At 50.8% G+C, this 20,699-nt stretch overlaps 1 protein-coding gene across 2 annotated transcripts; it reads left to right on the forward strand.

The window, feature by feature from the left end:
- The first annotated feature begins 1,293 nt into the window (after positions 1 to 1,293).
- On the forward strand, positions 1,294 to 20,621 carry ANHX (anomalous homeobox). 2 transcript variants are annotated; one of them, XM_061170174.1, is made up of 9 exons: positions 1,294 to 1,542; positions 3,728 to 3,855; positions 5,836 to 5,959; positions 6,794 to 7,007; positions 7,432 to 7,549; positions 8,719 to 9,011; positions 18,306 to 18,453; positions 20,176 to 20,260; positions 20,535 to 20,621. In XM_061170174.1, the coding sequence occupies exons 1-9, from the start codon at positions 1,294 to 1,296 to the stop codon at positions 20,619 to 20,621; spliced, it is 1,446 nt and encodes a 481-aa protein (XP_061026157.1). The 2 variants fall into 2 exon arrangements, with proteins under 2 accessions (XP_061026157.1, XP_061026158.1); XM_061170175.1 differs by lacking the exon at positions 8,719 to 9,011 and having other exon boundaries at positions 18,325 to 18,453.
- Positions 20,622 to 20,699: the final 78 nt, after the last annotated feature.

Here is a 20,699-nt window from a genome sequence, read left to right on the forward strand (position 1 = left end):
TCGACTGAAAACGCGCCCTTTACGCTCGCTTCCAGGAGCCTGTTCCACAGAAGTGAGGTAGTTGTGAACACAGGTCTGCACGTGCTGTTTGAAAAAGCGATCGCCAGCTGCCTCAGCGGCCGCGGCTGGGAAGCTGCCGCTGCACGTTACGCCGCGCCTCGCACGGGTGCTTTGCAGGACCCGGCGCAGCCCGGGAGTCATGCCTGCGGTGCGGGCCCGACTGAGTATCGCCATAAGCAAACTCTCTCTGCTGTTAAAACTTGGTGTCTGTTTGCATAGTTAGACGGTAATTTTTTAGAACAATGCAAAGCCTTCGGTCCAGCTTGCCGTGGCTCACCTGTTTGCGTCGGGGTGGGAGGGCGGCAGAGCGGGCTTTTGGGGTGCAACGGGCCACACGGAAGCCAGCCTGGCCGGGCCCCCGCCCTCGGGCCTTTGCAGGTTACCTCAGCTCTCAGCCTGTGCCCTCACCGGGCAGAGCGGGAAGCTTGGTGCCCGCGGCGATGTGAGGGCAGGGAGCCCAAACTCCAGCAGGGCTGGGCCAGAGGCCGGCACGTGTTCATTTCTTTGTCTCGTGCCTTCCCTCCCTCCCTTCTTTCACTCTTTCTCTCTTTCCTTGTCTTCGTCCCTCCTTTCCTTCTTCCCTTCCCTTTCTAATTTTATTATTTTGTCGGATTAGAGCAACCCTTAAATGTTTGTGGTTTTCAAATATAAGGGGTTTTTTTCCCCAAAATTAAAATAGTTAAAGGCGAATTTTGTTGGTCCCGCCTAGCGGGCCTCTGACTCCCCTCCGAAGGAGCGCCAAGGGCGTCTGCCCAGCCCCTGGCCCGCGGCCCTGCCCACCCACTCCGAGAGGCCTTGCTCTCCGTCTGGCAGATGCTGGGGGGATCTGATGACCCCAGCGCAGGCGCGCCCGCCCCCCATAGAGCCCGGAGAAGGAAGGAGGAAACGCGGTGACAAGCGGTGTGAGAAGTGGGAGAAACAGAGGTGGCGCGGCGGGTGAGGGGCACGAGGGCACCAGACAGAGGTTCCAGGCGTGCGGAGTGAGAAGTCTGGCAGCGAGAGCAGCGAGCTGGGCCTTGGTGCACCGCCAGGGTCTACCCTGTTGTGGGGACTACAAGGAAAGTCTGGCGGGCCCTGACGCGCCGCCTTCTGTCACTGCCGCCACGATACAAGTACCTGTGGCGGGAGAAGCCTCGCAGAGTTGCTCTGAGGATTGATGTGCAGTCAGCGGATCAGCACCGGTGGTGGTCCTGACTGTCATCTTGTTTGCAGAGGGGTCCAACCTGACTCAGGATGCAGAGCTTCCTGCAGCTGCTGAGGGGAAGCGGAGGTGCTGGCCTGCCCTTGGCGGAGCTGGTGACCCTCGCAGGCAGGCTGTGCCGGGAGGTACAGGATGACCCCGCCCAGGTGCAGCCCTTGGTCACGGCCGTGCTGGAGAGCCAGCTCCGCCTGTACCTCTTGGACAACGCGGACGTGGCCCTGGTGTGCGCCAGCGTGCTGGCCCAGCAGGAGCAGTACCGGGCTGCCTGCCAGCTGCTAGAGGTAGGACTGGCGGGGGGCGGGGAGAGGGGCAGCAGCCCACACCATCCTGAAGACGATGGAAATGCCCAGAAGTCAGCAGGAGCCTGGGGAGAGCTGCTATAAACCGAGCCAGGGCAGTTCACTTTCACTGTACTAAGTTCTAACTTGCCTCCTAACCTGAGACAAAACTGTCCATCTATCGAATCCCTCTGGTCCTGGACCAGTGGTCCTGGCTTGGAAAGTTGGCACTCCGGTTAGTGAGGCAAGCAATCAAACAGACCCAGGACTGCAGTCCCTTAGCTGCGGGTCTGCATTCGGGAACTCTGAAACCACAAGTATCTTTGTCACTCCTCTGGTGGTACTTTGAACCTCAACTCAATTGGCATCAAACCTGAGCTGCATTGATGGGAAACTATTTATGTCTTTATTTATCCACTTAATGTCACTGCAGTACGTTTTGCTACGCAAATTCTGGTATGTTTGCTTGCAGGATGCTTCCTGCCCTAGATCATACTGGGATAGTGCAAATTATGTAGTATATACTTGTGTTACTTCCTAAAGTGTGAGGAATTCTGAATTCCAAAATACATCTGGCTCAAAAGGTTTTAATAAGAGATTTGGGGACCTGTGTTTCCCTTTTTCACTCCATATTACAGTCCATGCATAACTCATGCTGAGTTTACCTTCACGATACTAAACTCTGCCCAGTTCTTTGTTTTTGCTCCCTCTCCCCCAAGCCCTGCGGCACCCTCCTGGCGCTCACGCCCCACCACCGTGTCCTCTCCTGCCCCCTCTATCTATTAGTCTTCACGTAGCAGCCAGAGGCAGTTTTAAAACTGCAGATGGGACCACGGTATGCGCCGAGGCGCGGCCCCAGAGCCTGCCATGCCGTCCTGGCTCCCGGACAGTGGCTGTGCTGGCTGCTTGCTGTTCTCCTGGAACTCCCGAGATCTTTGTCTTTTGACCTTTGTGCGTGCCGTTCCCTCTGCCAGAGGCTGGACACCACTCTGTGTGGCTGGTGCCTTTCTACCTGTCTGGTTTCTGCTTTAAATGTCACCCCGTCGAGCTAGTGCCTCCTTTATTCCCAAGGACTTAAGGGAGCCCTCACCCCCCTCTATGGCTCCTTCCTCAGCTCACAGTTAGAAACCTGTCTTTTTCGATCTGTGATCCGCCTCCCCTCCTGCACTGCAGGCCCCAGGAGCAGGGGCACGTTAGTTCTGCTCATTAAAGGATCCCCAACACCCAGCATAACACCGGGAACATAAGAGGGCTCAGCCTTCCAAATATGTCAGAATAAACGGCTGAACACACAGAGCTGAAGTAGCTGCCGTGAAGGCCGTCAGTGATGGAATGTGAGCATGACATCAGTGATGAAAAACTCCCAGGAGAGGGACCCTAACTCAGGATGGTCCAGAAATGTCTCTGAGGAAGCGATGTGTTCTGAGACCTGAGAGAAAGGATGGGGCTACCACATCAGGAAAGGGCATTTCCCGCCAAGGGCCACTCCTGCAGGTGGGGAGGCGCCAGGTGGGTTCCCTGTCAGACGTCTCCATCCTGGCAGGAGACTGCAGGCCTCAACCCAGCAAAATGGGCTTTTTCGGATGCTGTTGAGAGAAAGCTAAATGATTCTCAGCACCTCCCTCACCAAGATGGGCCTGAGAACACTGGGGTTAAAGGCAAGAACCACATACTGACCACAGGGGCTGTGTCCAGGGGAGGCCCACACTCAGCGTCCTTGGCCATCTCTAAAGTCTGGTTACATGACCAAGCCGCACTGGGTTGGGGAGCTGTCACTGGCACAGACCGGGACCCCTTCATCCTCCTCAGCTCAGAATGAACTCACTGAGCCCCAGGGGCCCGCCCTGCTGGTGGGAGAGAAAGGCCTTTCACGCAAGACGGGGATCAAGCCTCGGGCCCCTCAGACCTGACCATGTGGTTCTCAGCGCGGCTCGGCCTCTTGTGTGCTATGGCCACAGCCCGGAGTTGGCCTTCCCCTTGCCTGGCCTTCACCTGGGGTGGGGGCGAGGGAGAGCTGTGCCCGCCTCCTGTTCGTGGGAGGGCCTGCTGGGGACAGGAGCCCGGCCATGGGGCTCATGCCCTCGCCACGGGGCACCAGCCAGCGGATGTTCTTAGCGGTCAGGCTGGGTCAACAGTGGGGCTCCGGGGCAGGCGAGCGTGCCGGGTCTCAGCAGGCTCTTGTCCACAGGGATGCCGGGTGCCGGGTGGCAGCCTGAAGCTGGTGCAGCTCTGGAATGACATCCACTACCGTCTGGTCATGAAGAGGCTCGGCGTGGCCACGCTGACCCCGGTGCAGAAGTTCCGGTGCAGGAAGAGGTATGCACCAGCCTTTATCGGTGCTTATTCCCTGGGGCTCCCAAGGGGTTTGCCCTCCAAGAGCACAGAAGGACTTAGGTGAAGTAGAGGCAGGGAGATAAGAGGAAGCAGTAATAGACAGAGAGTAATAGGCTCAACAGCAGCGGGTGCCCGCCACTGAGCCTCCTCTCCACTGCTCGGCTGGCTGTGGGGATGCTTTCCTACCTGTGCCCGCAGGGCGAGGACAGGGAGCTGTTCCCAGGACCCAGGCCGAAAGTTGTAGCTGCAGCAGGAGCTGCTGCCTGTCAGTGAGGGCCCTGCAGTGAGGGAGGCGGCAGGTGGGCACCCTGGCCTCACTCGCTTCCTGCAGGATGGGTGCCCCTCAGCTCGGCTAATCCCCATGGTCAGGCTCTGCAGGTGCCTGGCCCAGATCCCAGCACAGCCCCTCAGGGCTGCAGGACCTTTAAAAGAGAGATAAAGGTGAGGGTCTGCAAGCACCACATGAGATACACTTAGTGCTTAGAAGGCCGTCTGGTACACGGTGGCTGCTGGATAGATGTTAATAATAATTACCACCATGACCGTTATCAGCACTAAGTACACGTTACGACTACTAGTTATCATCATTACCATCATCACCGTTCATGGATGAGGACACCAAGGCACAGAAAAGTTAGTCACTTGCCTGGTTACACACTAGAGAGATGCAAAGGCAGGATTCCAGCCTAGACATCGAGACTGTAGAGCCTTTGTTCTTGACCTTGGGTATCCCCCACTGGCCAGGAGGAGCTGCAGGTCTTGCTCTGAGCTCCTGAAAGCCCAAGTGACAGGAGTTTCTGAGCCATGGGCCTGGTTGATGGAAGAAGAGATGGATTCCTTTTGAATCAGACAGAATTTTTCTCATGGTGCCCACCAGATATGTCCTCAAAGCCCAGCAGTTAATCAGCCTTGAGGTCTTCAGGGATGCAGTCAGGTCCCTCCATATAGGCTCTGACAGCCTGCCAGAGGGTGGCTCAGCAAAGTAAATGCCTTGGGAACCAGCATGCAGTGTTTGTGAAGAGGCTCCTGGTTGCTGGGCGTTACTAGAGGTGCTGGGGCCCTGCTGTCCTGGAGCTGCCCGCGGGTGTGGATGATGGACAGTAGACCAGGAAACAAAGCAGATCCCGTAATTCAGAGCAAGGAATGCTAGACGGAACTCGTTCAGTAGAGGGCTGTGACTCACTGGCCCTCTGCTTGTGGTAGGGCTGCAGCACAGGGCTGAGCCTTGGAGAGGTCTGAGCACAGGGAAGGCGTGCTCTGGGCATAAGGAGGGGTGACACTGGAGTTAACAGCAGATGGTTAGTGCAGGAGCAGAGCTGGGAGGTTCTTGGAGTTTCTGGGAGTGGCCATGGCTGGGGAAAGGGTTGTGTCAGGACTGACTCTAGAGGATTTGCCGATAGGTTGAATGTACTGGAGAAGGTAAAGAGAATAAACCTGGCTGCAGGGCTCTTGGGCTGATTGGCAGGGACGTGGTGGTCTCTCACTGCGATGCGCAGGACGGGCTGGGGGACGGTGTGGGGAGTGGGAGATTGAGCTCCACTGGGATGTGTGGGGTGTATTTTCGATGTTCGTGGGGATTTGTTCAATTGGCATTTGGATAGCAAATCTTGTATAGACCGGTGCTGTTTGTTTATATGCCACTTTTTTCTTTTGGAAAAATTCCAATATACACCCAGTAAAGAGGGTAGCATAACCAACCTCAGTACCCTCATCCCCCAGCTTTAACAGTCATGGCCACTGGTCAGTGAGTGGTACTGGAAACCCTGGTGGAAGTGTGGGGTGTGGGCCCGGGCAACACGAGACCCCTCCCTTGTTCAGGGGATGGACCCGGGGACTGCAGCACACAGTGCTGCAGGTGAGGGGGGTGGCCAGTGAAAGGACAGGAAGTCCAGGGCAGCACGACAGGTGCATTCAGAAGAAGGGGGGGGGGTCTGTAACCACCTCCTCACTGTCCTCATCCAGGAACCCACCGCCCGCCTCCCTCTGCCCTGACGGCCTCAAGAGCCGGAACTTCCCCAGAGAAGTTCGCCAGAAGCTGCAGGACTTTGCTTCGGGCGTGAGCACCAACCCCAGCAAGGCCGAGCGGGTAAGAGCAGATGAGAGGGAGGCCAGGCAACCCTCCCCTTAGCCCACCCTCCCCGGTCCTTAGGGGACTCCCACCCTTAGGTGACATCACCACCCTTAGGGGATTGACCCGCATCCTTAGCCACACCTCTCCGCCTCCCCAGCGGCCTATCTGCCAGGGTGCTGGCGCTCTCCGCCTGCCCTGAACTGCCCTGGGGACGGCGCCCTTTGGCTGGCAGCCGCCTGCACACGTGGCGGGGTTAGTTTCATCACGGGAGTCTTAATACCCCGTCATCCAGTGTGGCTTCAACAGATGCTCACTGAGCACTCACCGCGGCCGGGACTCCAGCAGGAGGGATGCACGGGTGAGCTCTCGGGAGTAGGTGGAGGGGGCAGCAGTAAGAGCCTTGCCGCTCATAAAGCTGGCGTGCTCCCTTCTCTCCCGGTCCAATCAGCGGGGCTCTCCCAGTGATCGCCCCGCCCCTTCTCTCCGGGTCCAATCAGCGGGGCCCTCCCGGAGCTCCGTGCTGTGGCCCTTGGTGGTTCGGATATGGCTCCTGAGGAAGGACAGGTGCCTGATCAAAGGGTCGGTTATGGCCGACGCGCTCTCGCACCGGGCCGGCGGGCGGGCGGACAGTGGTTTGGTGGCGCCTCGGGAGGGTCCGGTTTGCAAGCCCTGCCGAGCCCTCCCGGCTGTGAGTGGCCGTCGGCCGGGCGGCGGCTTGAGGAGGAACAAGGCCAGAGGCCACGGCGCCGGCCCGCGTGATGCCCCGGCCGCCCTGTGTCCCGGCCCGCTGGTGTCCCGGCCCCGCGTCTCAGGAGCGGGCTGGGCAAGCGGCGTGTTGTTTCGGGGCAGGAGGACCTGGCCTCGGAGACGCGCTTGACCACGGAGCAGGTCTACAACTGGTTCGCCAATTACCGGCGGCGCCAGAGGGCCCTTGTGCAGCGCGCGGCGCCAGCCCGGGACTCGGCGGAGGACCGCACCGCGAGGGAGGCCGTCCCGCGCCCCCCGCAGCCCACAGGCCAGCCCCACCTTGGCTCTGGGTGCGTGGACAGGCCTCAGTGGTCGGGTGAGTGGCCCCTCTCCCAAAACCTGTGTCTAGGGCCAGGCCGAGGTAGGGTCACTGGTTACAGGACAGGACCCTCTCCGCCAGCCCCCGTCTGCACGTTCGGGACTTCACCCTGTGGGAAGCGAGATCGCTGAAGCTGAGGGTCAGGTTGGGCTCAGGATGGGCCCAGGTGGGGCTGCAGCAGCGTTTTGCGTTGAGAGGTTACTTTGCGGCCAGGGCCAGGAGTCAGTGGGAAGTGAGCCAAGCACTAGAATTTAGGGTGTTCTGGGTTCCTAATTATGGGTGTTGGTTCAGACCAAAGACAGATCAAGGGACAAACAAAGAATACTGGGCAGCCAGCATGGCTGCTCTTAACCTGCTGGGAAGGAAGCTGGGAGTCTGAGCATCACCCAGCTTCCCCTCCTGTCTGATCGGCTTTTCGCAGGACCTGAGGAAAGTGGGTCTGTACAGACCCAGGAGACCACCCAAGGGCCGTGGGAGCCACTGGTCCTGACCCCAGACTTCTCTGGAGACGAGACCATGCCAAAGTCACTGGCTCCCAGGTACTGCCACCCACGTGGGCCATGGGACCGTCCCCTGTTCACTTCCCCATCCTCAGTGGGAGACCAGGCCTGGAGTGGGCGTAGGAATGCCTGCCGGACACTGGGACCAGCTCAGTGATGGAGGGCAGAGAGAGCTGAGACCCCAGGTACAGGGGAGCCACTGGCAAGGAGCCCACGTCATGGACCCCAAACTTGTTCCCTGGAGCCTGACTCACAGCCTGACTTAACGTAAATTTTGGAGAATGGGGAAAACAGAAAGAAAAACATGCAGACCTATCTCCTAAAGGCAAACCCGCTGTCCTCGTGGTCTGTTTCTCTCTAGTATTTGGTATGGTTGGTATATCATTAAGTTAGTAACAGCCAACATTTCTTGAGTTCCTGCTACAGACCAGGCCCTGTCTAACCGCTTTCCCTCACCCTGTTGCCCCTGTGGTGCCGCACAAACTGCTGTGAGGAAAGTGCCGGCAGCAGCAGGACTGAGTCTGAGTGTGGGACCAGGTCGACGTCTGCGTAAACATCAAGCTGTGCCCACTTTTTCCATTTACACTTGTGTTTTCAGCGTCTATCATGACACCACCTGGGCTGGCACCTCACATCCAGGCTGGCACTACCCAGGTGTGTGGCCTTAGGCAGGTTCCCGTGACCTCTCAGTGTCTGCTTTTTCTCACCTGTGAAATGAGGATAGTGATGGACCCTGCCATGCACGTCATTACACAGATTACAGGGGTGGGGGGTTGTTAACAAAAGCCCAGGAGCACCATCTGAGACACAGGGAGCATTTGGGGAATATTTTAATTCTTTAAATTATTAGCTGCTGCCTAACATTCCTTTAAGATCCACCTTCATTTAATCATTCAACTATTAGGCTCTTCCTAATCATTTTCAGCTTTCAATATTGTGGAACAATGCTTCATTGAAGGCCCTTGTAAATAAACTGCTAATGTATCTTAGGTTTCCAGCGGTAGTATTTTTTGTGTCTCTGGAACCCTTGCAGCCCCAGGGAGAACTGTGAAGGCAGCGTGATTGGGGTGGACCCCACAGCCATCTGTGGCTGCGTTGAGTCCGGAGCCCAGATTCCCAAACTGGGCTGGAATCTCCTCCCAGGCCCCCCTACCCCAGCCTGAGGGAGCCTCTGCCCACCAAGGGATGATGTTCGCTGTGCTCCCCAGGTCTCTGCAGGGTGGTGAGATGTACCAGGAGGGGCCTAGCCACGATCCTGCCACTCTTCCTCCCGTCTGCCCTGGCCCTGGTCTCTGCCCTATGGCTGCTGGCAGCGACATGCTGGACCCCTCTCTGGGTGCCCCCGAGTCGTGGCTGACGTCTCTTGCACTGGCATCCTCCAAGGAAGTTTCCTTCCAGACTAGGCAACTGATCCACAGTCACGGGCTGGACCTCACGATGCGCCCTGCAGATGCTCCTCTGGCTGTGTCCATCACCGCCCTTGGTGAGCCCAGCCCCACAGGTGGGTCTACGCTAGACAGACCATGTGTTTCTACATCAGATGCTTCAACTGCTTGTATGTCATTTGGCGGGGAAGAATTCTGAGGGGCCAGGACTTTCTGCTTGAATCTCGTGTATTTGATTAGACCCCAGACCAGTGCAGTTGGAACAGGCTCTTCCCACCAACAGCCTGAATATTTTTCATTTTATTTTTGTTTTCAAAATAAAATGTGCACGTGACTAAAAAAATAAGATGGTGAGAAAAGAGTTAAAATGGAATGAAATGGCTGCCACCCCTGTACTCCAGTCCCTGTAACTAACCAGCCAACATCTGCTCCAACAGAGGAGGGCTGAGCAGTTCAGACCCCTGGCCCTCTCGTCCTAGTTTCTTCCTTAGTTGTAACTGTCGCTATAAATACCTTTAAAGAACACGTATTCAGGTATATATTTTGTGCACCAAACACGATAGCATCTTGTGACATCCCAGCTTCTAAGGAGGATGTTGGCACTGAACTCAGCCCATCACCTAAATTCCTTAGTCTGCTGTGGTTACATGCAGGTCATCTTGTAGTTTGTCGTTGCCTCCCTTTTTTCTTACATTGTCTGCTTTTATCAACATCCCTAACCTCTTGCAGTGTCTTAAGCACCCCCTCTGAGGACTTGTTGCTGGGGCCTCCTTCCTGCTCCCAGTCCGGGGTGGAGCCGTCATCCCAGGAGCACCTGTAACTGCTTCCCTGGGTTTGCTTCAGTGCTTCCTTAATCGCAAGTCTTGTTCTTTCTTTCTTGACTCTTGTTATGTTAGAGAACGTCTTTAATTAACTTTATAAGAAAGGGTGCCTGCAAGGTAAAGTGTCTGATTCCTTGCATCTTCTGAAATTGTCTTTAATCCGCCCTCAAGTTTGATTAACGATTTGTCAGGGACAGAATTCTGAGTTTAAAATACTTTTTCCCTTAGAAATTTGAAAGCAACACAGCATCCAATCATAGCATCCAATGTTGTCATTTTAAGTCAGATGTCATTCTGATGTTCACATATTTTTCCTTTATTGGAGCTTTTTATTTTTGAAGTCTTGGTGTTCTGAAATTTCACAATGATGGTCCCAGGTGTGAGTCTTTTGAATTCACTTTGTTGTTAAGCTTTTCAATTTAAAGAACCAGAGAACAAGGTCTTCTTTAAGCTCTGGGCACTTTTTGTGATTTTCTTTGATAGTTTCCTCCTTCCAGTTCTCTCTTTAGAGCACAAATGTTATTTGGATGTTGGAAATCCTGGACCAATCTCCCAAAATGCTTACCTTTTAAAAAAATTTCTTTTTTATTGTATGTGCTTTTGTCTTAAACTCTGTCTTATGATATTTTGACAGTTATATATTTTAAGAGAACTCCAAGTTCTCTTTTCTTTTTTTAAAAAAATTATTTATTTATTTGGCTGTGCCACGTCTTAGTTGCGGCACACGGGGTCTCTAGTTGCCGCATGCAGGCTCTTAGTTGCGGCATGCGGGATCTAGTTCCCTGACCAGGGATCGAACCTGGGCCCCCTGCATTGGGAGCATGGAGTCTTAATCACTGGACCACCAGGGAAGTTCCCCAAGCTCCCTTTTCTTATTTCTGATTTTCCTTTCTTCATAGATCATGTTACTTGTTTTTGTTTTTTTTTAATAAATTTTCTTAAAAATAAATTTATTTATTTATTTTTGGCTGTGTTGGGTCTTCGTTGCTGCACACGGGCTTTCTCTAGTTGTGGCGAGCGGGGGCTACTCTTCGTTGTGGTGTGCGGGCTTCTCATTGAGGTTGCGGAGCATCTGCTCTCGGTGCGCGGGCTTCAGTAGTTGTGGCGTGCAGGCTCTAGAGCGCAGGCTCAGTAGTTGTGGCACACGGGCTTAGTTGCTTCGCGGCATGTGGGATCTTCCCGGACCAGGGCTCAAACCCGTGTCCCCTGCGTTGGCAGGTGGATTCTTAACCACTGCGCCACCAGGGAAGCCCCGATCGTATTACTTTTTATAGATGCAATATCTTATATGTCTCTGAGTATCCTAGTTAGACGTTTCAGAAAATGTGCTTTCTTGCCTGAAGGGGGGAATGTTGGGGTTGTGGATTCAGGCCCTTCCTTGAACAGAGGAGGAAGAGGTGCCCCAAAGAGGAAGAGCCTGGAGACTCATTTCTCCGAGGCAGCTTTTCCATCTGATCGGATTGGTCTTTGATTTCGGAGACCTTTTCCTGTCCATGTTTTTTTTTTTTTTTTTTCTTTTGACATGTTCTTTATTTATTTATTATTATTATTATTTTTAATTAGTCACCAATTTTATACACATCACTGTATACATGTCAATCCCAATCGCCCAATTCAGCACACCACCATCCCCACCCCACCACAGTTTTCCCCCCTTGGTGTCCATACGTTTGTTCTCTACATCTGTGTCTCAACTTCTGCCCTGCAACCCGGTTCATCTGTACCATTTTTCTAGGTTTCACATACATGTGTTAACATACGATATATTTGTTTTTCTCTTTCTGACTTACTTCACTCTGTATGACAGTCTCTAGATCCATCCACGTCTCAACAAATGACTCAATTTCGTTCCTTTTTATGGCTGAGTAATATTCCATTGTGTATATGTACCACATCTTCTTTATCCATTCATCTGTCGATGGGCATTTAGGTTGCTTCCATGACCTGGCTATTGTAAATAGTGCTGCAATGAACATTGGGGTGCATGTGTCTTTTTGAATTACGGTTTTCTTTGGGTATATGCCCAGTAGTGGGATTGCTGGGTCATATGGTAATTCTATTTTTAGTTTTTTAAGGAACCTCCATATTGTTCTCCATAGTGGCTGTATCAATTTACATTCCCACCAACAGTGCAAGAGGGTTCCCTTTTCTCCACACCCTCTCCAGCATTTGTTGTTTGTAGATTTTCTGATGATGCCCATTGGAACTGGTGTGAGGTGATACCTCATTGTAGTTTTGATTTGCATTTCTCTAATAATTAGTGATGTTGAGCATCTTTTCATGTGCTTCGTGGCCGTCTGTATGTCTTCTTTGGAGAAATGTGTATTTAGGTCTTCCACCCATTTTTGGATTGGGTTGTTTGTTTCTTTAGTGTTGAGCTGAATGAGCTGTTTATATATTTTGGAGATTAATCCTTTGTCCGTTGATTCGTTTGCAAATATTTTCTCCCATTCTGAGGGTTGTCTTTTCGTCTTGTTTATGGTTTCCTTTGCTGTGCAAAAGCTTTGAAGTTTCATTAGGTCCCATTTGTTTATTTTTGTTTTTATTTCCATTACTCTAGGAGGTGGATCAAAAAAGATCTTGCTGTGATTTATGTCAAAGAGTGTTCTTCCTATGTTTTCCTCTAAGAGTTTTATAGTGTCCAGTCTTACATTTAGGTCTCGAATCCATTTTGAGTTTATTTTTGTGTATGGTGTTAGGGAGTATTCTAATTTCATTCTTTTACATGTAGCTGTCCAGTTTTCCCAGCACCACTTATTGAAGAGACTGTCTTTTCTCCATTGTATATCTTTGCCTCCTTTGTCATAGATTAGTTGACCATAGGTGCGTGGGTTTATCTCTGGGCTTTCTATCTTGTTCCATTGATCTATGTTTCTGTTTTTGTGCCAGTACCATATTGTCTTGATTACTGTAGCTTTGTAGTATAGTCTGAAGTCAGGGAGTCTGATTCCTCCAGCTCCGTTTTTTTCCCTCAAGACTGCTTTGGCTATTCGGGGTCTTTTGTGTCTCCATACAAATTTTAAGATGATTTGTTCTAGTTCCGTAAAAAACGCCATTGGTAATTTGATACGGATTGCATTGAATCTGTAGATTGCTTTGGGTAGTATAGTCATTTTCACAATATTGATTCTTCCAATCCAAGAACATGGTATATCTCTCCATCTGTTGGTATCATCTTTAATTTCTTTCATCAGTGTCTTATAGTTTTCTGCATACAGGTCTTTTGTCTCCCTAGGTAGGTTTATTCCTAGGTATTTTATTCTTTTTGTTGCAATGATAAATGGGAGTATTTCCATAATTTCTCTTTCAGATTTTTCATCATTAGTGTATAGGAATGCAAGAGATTTCTGTGCATTAATTTTGTATCCTGCAACTTTACCAAATTCATTGATTAGCTCTAGTAGTTTTCTGGTGGCAGTTTTAGGATTCTCTATGTATAGTATCACGTCATCTGCAAACAGTGACAGTTTTACTTCTTCTTTTCCAATTTGTATTCCTTTTATTTCTTTTTCTTCTCTGATTGCCGTGGCTAGGACTTCCAAAACTATGTTGAATAATAGTGGTGAGAGTGGACATCCTTGTCTCGTTCCTGATCTTAGAGGAAATGCTTTCAGTTTTTCACCATTGAGAATGATGTTTGCTGTGGGTTTGTCATATATGGCCATTATTATGTTGAGGTAGGTTCCCTCTATGCCCACTTTCTGGAGAGTTTTTATCATAAATGGGTGTTGAATTTTGTCAAAAGCTTTTTCTGCATCTATTGAGATGATCATATGGTTTTTATTCTTCAGTTTGTTAATATGGTGTATCACATTGATTGATTTGCGTATATTGAAGAATCCTTGCATTCCTGGGATAAATCCCACTTGATCGTGGTGTATGATCCTTTTAATGTGTTGTTGGATTCTGTTTGCTAGTATTTTGTTGAGGATTTTTGCATCTATATTCATCAGTGATATTGGTCTGTAATTTTCTTTTTTTGTAGTATCTTTGTCTGGTTTTGGTATCAGGGTGATGGTGGCCTCATAGAATGAGTTTGGGAGTGTTCCTTCCTCCTCAATTTTTTGGAAGAGTTTGAGAAGGATGGGTGTTAGCTCTTCTCTAAATGTTTGATAGAATTCACCTGTGAAGCCATCTGGTCCTGGACTTTTGTTTGTTGGAAGATTTTTAATCACAGTTTCAATTTCATTACTTGTGATTGGTCTGTTCATATTTTCTGTTTCTTCCTGGTTCAGTCTTGGAAGGTTATACCTTTCTAAGAATTTTTCCATTTCTTCCAGGTTGTCCATTTTATTGGCATAGAGTTGCTTGTAGTAGTCTCTTAGGATGCTTTGTATTTCTGCGGTGTCTGTTGTAACTTCTCCTTTTTCATTTCTAGTTTTATTGATTTGAGTCCTCTCCCTCTTTTTCTTGATGAGTCTGGCTAATGGCTTATCAATTTTGTTTATCTTCTCAAAGAACCAGCTTTTAGTTTTATTGATCTTTGCTGTTGTTTTCTTTCTTTCTATTTCATTTATTTCCGCTCTGATCTTTATGATTTCTTTCCTTCTACTAACTTTGGGTTTTGTTTGTTCTTCTTCCTCTAGTTTCTTTAGGTGTAAGGTTAGATTGTTTACTTGAGATTTTTCTTGTTTCTTTAGGTAGGCTTGTATAGCTATAAATTTCCCTCTTAAAACTGCTTTTGCTGCGTCCCATAGGTTTTGGATCGTCGTGTTTTCATTGTCATTTGTCTCTAGGTATTTTTTGATTTCCTCTTTGATTTCTTTAGTGATCTCTTGGTTATTTAGTAACGTATTGTTTAGCCTCCATGTGTTTGTGTTTTTTACGTTTTTTTCCCTGTAATTCATTTCTAATCTCATAGCGTTGTGGTCAGAAAAGATGCTTGATATGATTTCAATTTTCTTAAATTTACTGAGGCTTGATTTGTGACCCAAGATGTGATCTATCCTGGAGAATGTTCCGTGTGCACTTGAGAAGAAAGTGTAATCTGCTGTTTTTGGATGGAATGTCCTATAAATATCAATTAAATCTATCTGGTCTATTGTGTCATTTAAAGCTTCTGTTTCCTTATTTATTTTCATTTTGGATGATCTGTCCATTGGTGTAAGTGAGGTGTTAAAGTCCCCCACTATTATTGTGTTACTGTCGATTTCCTCTTTTATAGCTGTTAGCAGTTGCCGTATGTATTGAGGTGCTCCTATGTTGGGTGCATATATATTTATAATTGTTATATCTTCTTCTTGGATTGATCCCTTGATCATTATGTAGTGTCCTTCCTTGTCTCTTGTAACATTCTTTATTTTAAAGTTTATTTTATCTGATATGAGTATTGCTACTCCAGCTTTCTTTTGATTTCCATTTGCATGGAATATCTTTTTCCATCCCCTCACTTTCAGTCTGTATGTGTCCCTAGGTCTAAAATGGGTCTCTTGTAGACAGCATATATATGGGTCTTGTTTTTGTATCCATTCAGCCAGCCTGTGTCTTTTGGTTGGAGCATTTAATCCATTCACGTTTAAGGTAATTATTAATATGTATGTTCCTATGACCATTTTCTTAATTGTTTTGGGTTTGTTTTTGTAGGTCCTTTTCTTCTCTTGTGTTTCCCACTTAGAGAAGTTCCTTTAGCATTTGTTGTAGAGCTGGTTTGGTGGTGCCGAATTCTCTTAGCTTTTGCTTGTCTGTAAAGCTTTTGATTTCTCCATCAAATCTAAATGAGATCCTTGCCGGTTAGAGTAATCTTGGTTGTAGGTTCTTCCCTTTCATCACTTTAAGTATATCATGCCACTCCCTTCTGGCTTGTAGAGTTTCTGCTGAGAAATCAGCTGTTAACTTTATGGGAGTTCCCTTGTATGTTATTTGTCGTTTTTCCCTTGCTGCTTTCAATAATTTTTATTTGTCTTTAATTTTTGCCAATTTGATTACTGTGTGTCTCGGCGTGCTTCTCCTTGGGTTTATCCTGTATGGGACTCTCTGCACTTCCTGGAATTGGGTGGCTATTTCCTTTCCCATGTTAGGGAAGTTTTCGACTATAATCTCTTCAAATATTTTCTCTGGTCCTTTCTCTCTCTCTTCTCCTTCTGGGACCCCTATAATGCGAATGTTGTTGCGTTTAATGTTGTCCTAGAGGTCTGTTAGGCTGTCTTCACTTCTTTTCATTCTTTTTTCTTTATTCTGTTCCGCAACAGTGAATTTCACCGTTCTGTCTTCCAGGTCACTTATCCGTTCTTCTGCCTCAGTTATTCTGCTATTGATTCCTTCTAGTGTAGTTTTCATTTCAGTTAGTGTATTGGTCATCTCTGTTTGTTTGTTCTTTAATTCTTCTAGGTCTTTGTTAATCATTTCTTGCATCTTCTCGATCTTTGCCTCCATTCTTATTCCAAGGTCCTGGATCATCTTCACTATCATTATTCTGAATTCTTTTTCTGGAAGGTTGCCTATCTCCACTTCATTTAGTTGTTTTTCTGTGGTTTTTTCTTGCTCCTTCATCTGGTATATAGCCCTCTGCCTTTTCATCTTGTCTATCTTTCTGTGAATGTGGTTTTTGTTCCACAGGCTGCAGGATTGTAGTTTTTCTTGCTTCTGCTGTCTGCCCTTTGGTGGTTGAGGCTATCTAAGAGGCTTGATGGGAGGCTCTGGTGGTGGGTAGAGCTGACTGTTGCTGTGGCGGTCGGAGCTCAGTAAAACTTTAATCCACTTGACTGTTGATGGGTGGGGCTGGGTTCCCTCCCTGTTGGTTGTTTTGCCTGAGGCAACCCAACACTGGAGTCTATCTGGGTTCTTTGGTGGGGCTAATGACAGACTCTGGGAGGGCTCACGCCAAGGAGTACTTCCCAGAACTTCTGCTGCCAGTGTCCTTGTCCTCACAGTGAGCCACAGCCACCCCCCCTGCCTCTGCAGGAGACCCTCCAACACTAGCAGGTAGGTCTGGTTCAGTCTCCCCTGGGGTCACTGCTCCTTCCCCTGGGTCCCGATGTGCACACTATTTTGTGTGCGCCCTCCAAGAGTGGGGTCTCTGTTTCCCCCAGTCCTGTCACGAAGTCCTGCAATCAATTCCCACTAGGCTTCAAAGTCTGATTCTCTATGAATTCCTCCTCCCGTTGCCGGACCCCCAGGTTGGGAAGCCTGGCGTGGGGCTCAGGACCTTCACTCCAGTGGGTGGACTTCTGTGGTATAAGTGTTCACCAGTCTGTGAGTCACCCACCCACCAGTTATGGGATTTGATTTTACTCTGATTGCGCCCCTCCTACCGTCTCATTGTGGCTTCTCCTTTGTCTCTGGATGTGGGGTATCTTTTTTGGTGAGTTCCAGTGTCTTCCTGTCGATGATTGTCCAGCAGCTAGTTGTGATTCTGGTGTTCTCGCAAGAGGGAGTGAGAGCACGTCCTTCTACTCCGCCATCTTGGTTCCTCCTCTGTCCCTGTTTACTAACAAGGCTGGAGTTGGGATGGGCAGTGGCCAGCCTCATACTGGGATGAGGGAAGCTGGTCTTCACACCGTGTCCAGCCTATGTGAGGGGTGATGTTCTCTGGGAATTGGAGAGCTCCCTGCCGGTTGTCTGAGCACCTTGCTTTCCCTTCCTCCCTGCAAACCTCTCAGGGTCCTTGGCCCCTGCTTATGCCCCAGCTTCCCTTCAGACACCCCCCACCATGGGATCAGACCTGTGCCCTGCATCTGCAGAACATGGACATCTCCCACCTGCCAATTACCCTTCCCATGACACTCCCTTTGTTCCAGGCTTTGGGCTTTTTATTTCTGTTTCTCTTGGAGGAAGAAGATAAAACCCACTGATCTATTCTGTGTAAACTGGAAATGTTCAAATTAGCACTTAACCATATTTCCTGGACCTCAGACTATCTGTAGAGTTCTGCAGGAAAGGGGAAACAGCAGAGGGCGGAGGTAGAGTCATACCCCAAATGGTTAGGAAGGTCTAGGCTCTGGCAGACAGGAGGGAGGACTGTTGTTTGGGGTCTGAGATCAGGGATGCATGCTAGTTTTACCACCTGGATAGACTTAGGGCAGCAATGGACCTTCCTTCTTAGCTCACTTTGCTCCTAAATGTCTGTCGACCCAGAATTGATCACGTCCACAGTGGCTTGCCTTTTAGGGTGAAAGACATCCTGAGGGATTTTCTACAATATTTTAAGTAGAGAGAAAAGGCAAGGTAAGGTAGTAACACCTTGCACTGCAGTGAAATCATGGTGAAACCCAAGGTGAAAGGGGAGGGCAACGGCCACGGGCTGGGCCAGCCTGTGGTGAACGGGGGACACCGCGGGGTCTCTCCTCAGACAGCCGCAGTGGGCGTAGGGCGGACTGGGGTGCTGAGTCTTTGTTTGGCACTGGGGCTGGCGTGAGATCTAGAATGACAAAGAAAAATTTGAGGTCAGCAAAACCTGACATTGTTTTGGTCTTTGGGAGCCTTCAGAGGCCACTGAGATCAGCAGTGGTGGCTGCTCTTTCCTCAGTGCAGGAGCCGAGGCTGTGGGCTGGCCAGGCTGGACGCCACCTCTCCGCGGAGGCCTGTGTTGGGCTGCACGTAGACTGTGCTCCCTTCCCCCAGCACTGGGTTGTGGGATTTCTTCCCGTGCAGGATTCGCTGACCCTCCCAGCAGCAACGCCCAGAGCACATACCTGGAGGAGGGTCCAGGTACCAGCGGTGGCCGAGTGGAACCACAGGCGAGTGGCTTCCTGGTGCCCCAGCCTCCACTGCAGGCTCCTGAGTTCACCCTCACCCAGAGGTAAGCTGCACAGCCACAGGGCTCAGGTGACACTTCCTACGGGCCGCGGACAGGGTGCCTGGTGCACAGACTCACCATCTCCAACGGTGCAGAGTGCGTCCTTTCCTTATGGATTTCTGGAAACCTCAGCAGTCCCCCATCCTACATCTACCAAAAGAAGATGGTAGTCTTTCCCTAAGAGAAGCATTGGAGCAGATACGGGCGTCCGTTCTGTGTTTGGTGCTTAGGCCTTCACGCTTCCCCAGAGGTCTCCCTGGGCCCCAGCAGCCTCTTTCAGGCATTTTCTTTTTCCCCAAAGGCTGTTTTAGTTTCTGGACAGTATCAAGATCCTGATTGTATATTCCAAATTAGAGTTTTAAAGGGGCTTGGGACGGCTGTGAACAGCCTAGGTGCTGTGGACTGTGGCCAGGGGAGGCCGTGGCAGTGCCCAGAGACTTCACAGGAGGCGATGTTGGGCCAGGGGTCCTCCGGTGGAGAGGGAATCTACGATGGGGGCCGCAGGACAGGGTCCCCAGGGTTCGGGGTCTCCCAAGTCTGGGAGCAGAAGGCCAGGTGCCCAGTGAGGGCAGAATTACTGGGGGACATGGGAGAGAAGGGGAGCAGCCTCCCAAGTCACAGGCTCTCCTTGCGGAAACAGCCAGATGGTGGGAAAATCCAGACCATGCTGATGGACTCACTTTTCCATTTATGACTGGGAGCCACACACAGCAGCCACAGGGCCCCTCGTGGCCTGCTGGGCCTCTCCACTGGCTGTATCACCCTTGGACTCCAGTGCCCCGGCTCAGCCTTGCTCTGATCTGGTAACCTTGATTCCTTGTTTAAAAACAGCTTCATTGGGGTGTAGTTGGCATAAAGTAAACCAACATGTTTAGATGGTACACAGGACAGTTTTCCGAGTGTGACTTACATATCTCCTACAAACCATAGCTGTGCTGCTAGTCACAGGTCACAGGGCTGTTTCCACCCCGGCCACCTCAGGACCAAGGACCTGATTTCTTTAGCTGCGTTTCCTAGAGTCTCGTAGAAGTGAAATCGTACAGCGTAGACTCTTTTTTTTGGTATGGCTTCTTTCACTCAGCCTGACTGCTGTGAGGCCTGCCCCGCTGCTGTGTGTGTCAGCGTCCCTTCCACTTCGTTGCCGAGTCCCAGTCCTTGGTGTGGGTTGTCATCACCTGTTGGCAGGCATTTGGGAGCTCCTGGTTTGGGGCTGCTGTGCACATCCCCAGACACGTGGCGGCCTGCATGTTTGCCTTCGTGTCCCTGGGGCGTGTACACCTAGCGGTGGGATGCCTGGGTCACAGGGTAGGTGTGGTGTGACTTTGAGGAACTGTGTGGTCATTGTTCCGAGCGGCTGCACCTGCTCCCCCTGCCGCTACCCCTGATTCGGTCCTAAGGACCTCTGGACTCCCTCACACCTCAGGCCTGTTCCTTCTCGTGACCTTCTCTTCCTTCCCATCTCTGCTCCCCACCCCCTCCTCTGTGAGCCTGCCCTGATGTGCTCTCTGATTACCTGAGCCACCTGCCCGAGGTGTCACACAGGCCCCTCCAGCATCCTGCACACCTGAGGGCCCTGCAGGAGGAGGCCGTTCCCAAAAGAGAGTCCGGCCCCAGGAACGGCTTCTGATGGGCAGAAAGCTCTCAGGGTGTGTCGCTCACAGTAAACAGCGTGAGCCTCAAATAGGGCCTGGCAAAGGGCCTGTCCTGACACTGTCCCTTTTCCAGCACCCCGGAGCTGGCCCCGGCCCCGCCTGCCTTCCCTGGCCCCGCGTCGGCCATGGAGCTGGGCCAGCCCATGCCCTCCAGCCAGGTGAGGCCTTCCTACCAGGTACCGTGGGTTTCCCTCCTAACTCCTGGGTCCTCAGCTTGGGACTTTGGAGTGAATAAAATGGGCAGAGTTGAACATGGGGCAGGGATGCCTCGAGGCTGGACTTCGGTGGAATGAGAACTGGGAGGCAGGTGTCATGGGGAGGTGTTCCTTACGGAGTCCAGAGGGGGTGGGTCCCAGGATCAGGGGTGACCCAGATGGGAAGGCAGAGCCCACAGAGGGTACCTCCGTGTGTGATGCTGTGTTGGCATTCCAGGTGCAGTGGCCCGATGGCCAGACCTCCAGCGACGCCTTCTGGGGAGCCAGGATGCTCCTTGAGCTTTCAGGGGGCAGCCTGGGCTGAGCTGCCCCTCGGGAGCCTGGCCAGTGCTCCAGGGGAGCAAGTGTGGACGTCTGGTAACACAAGTTACAGAGCTCTGTC

Source organism: Eubalaena glacialis, chromosome 15 (genome assembly GCF_028564815.1).
Source record: "Eubalaena glacialis isolate mEubGla1 chromosome 15, mEubGla1.1.hap2.+ XY, whole genome shotgun sequence".
Taxonomy (NCBI): Eukaryota; Metazoa; Chordata; class Mammalia; order Artiodactyla; family Balaenidae; genus Eubalaena; species Eubalaena glacialis.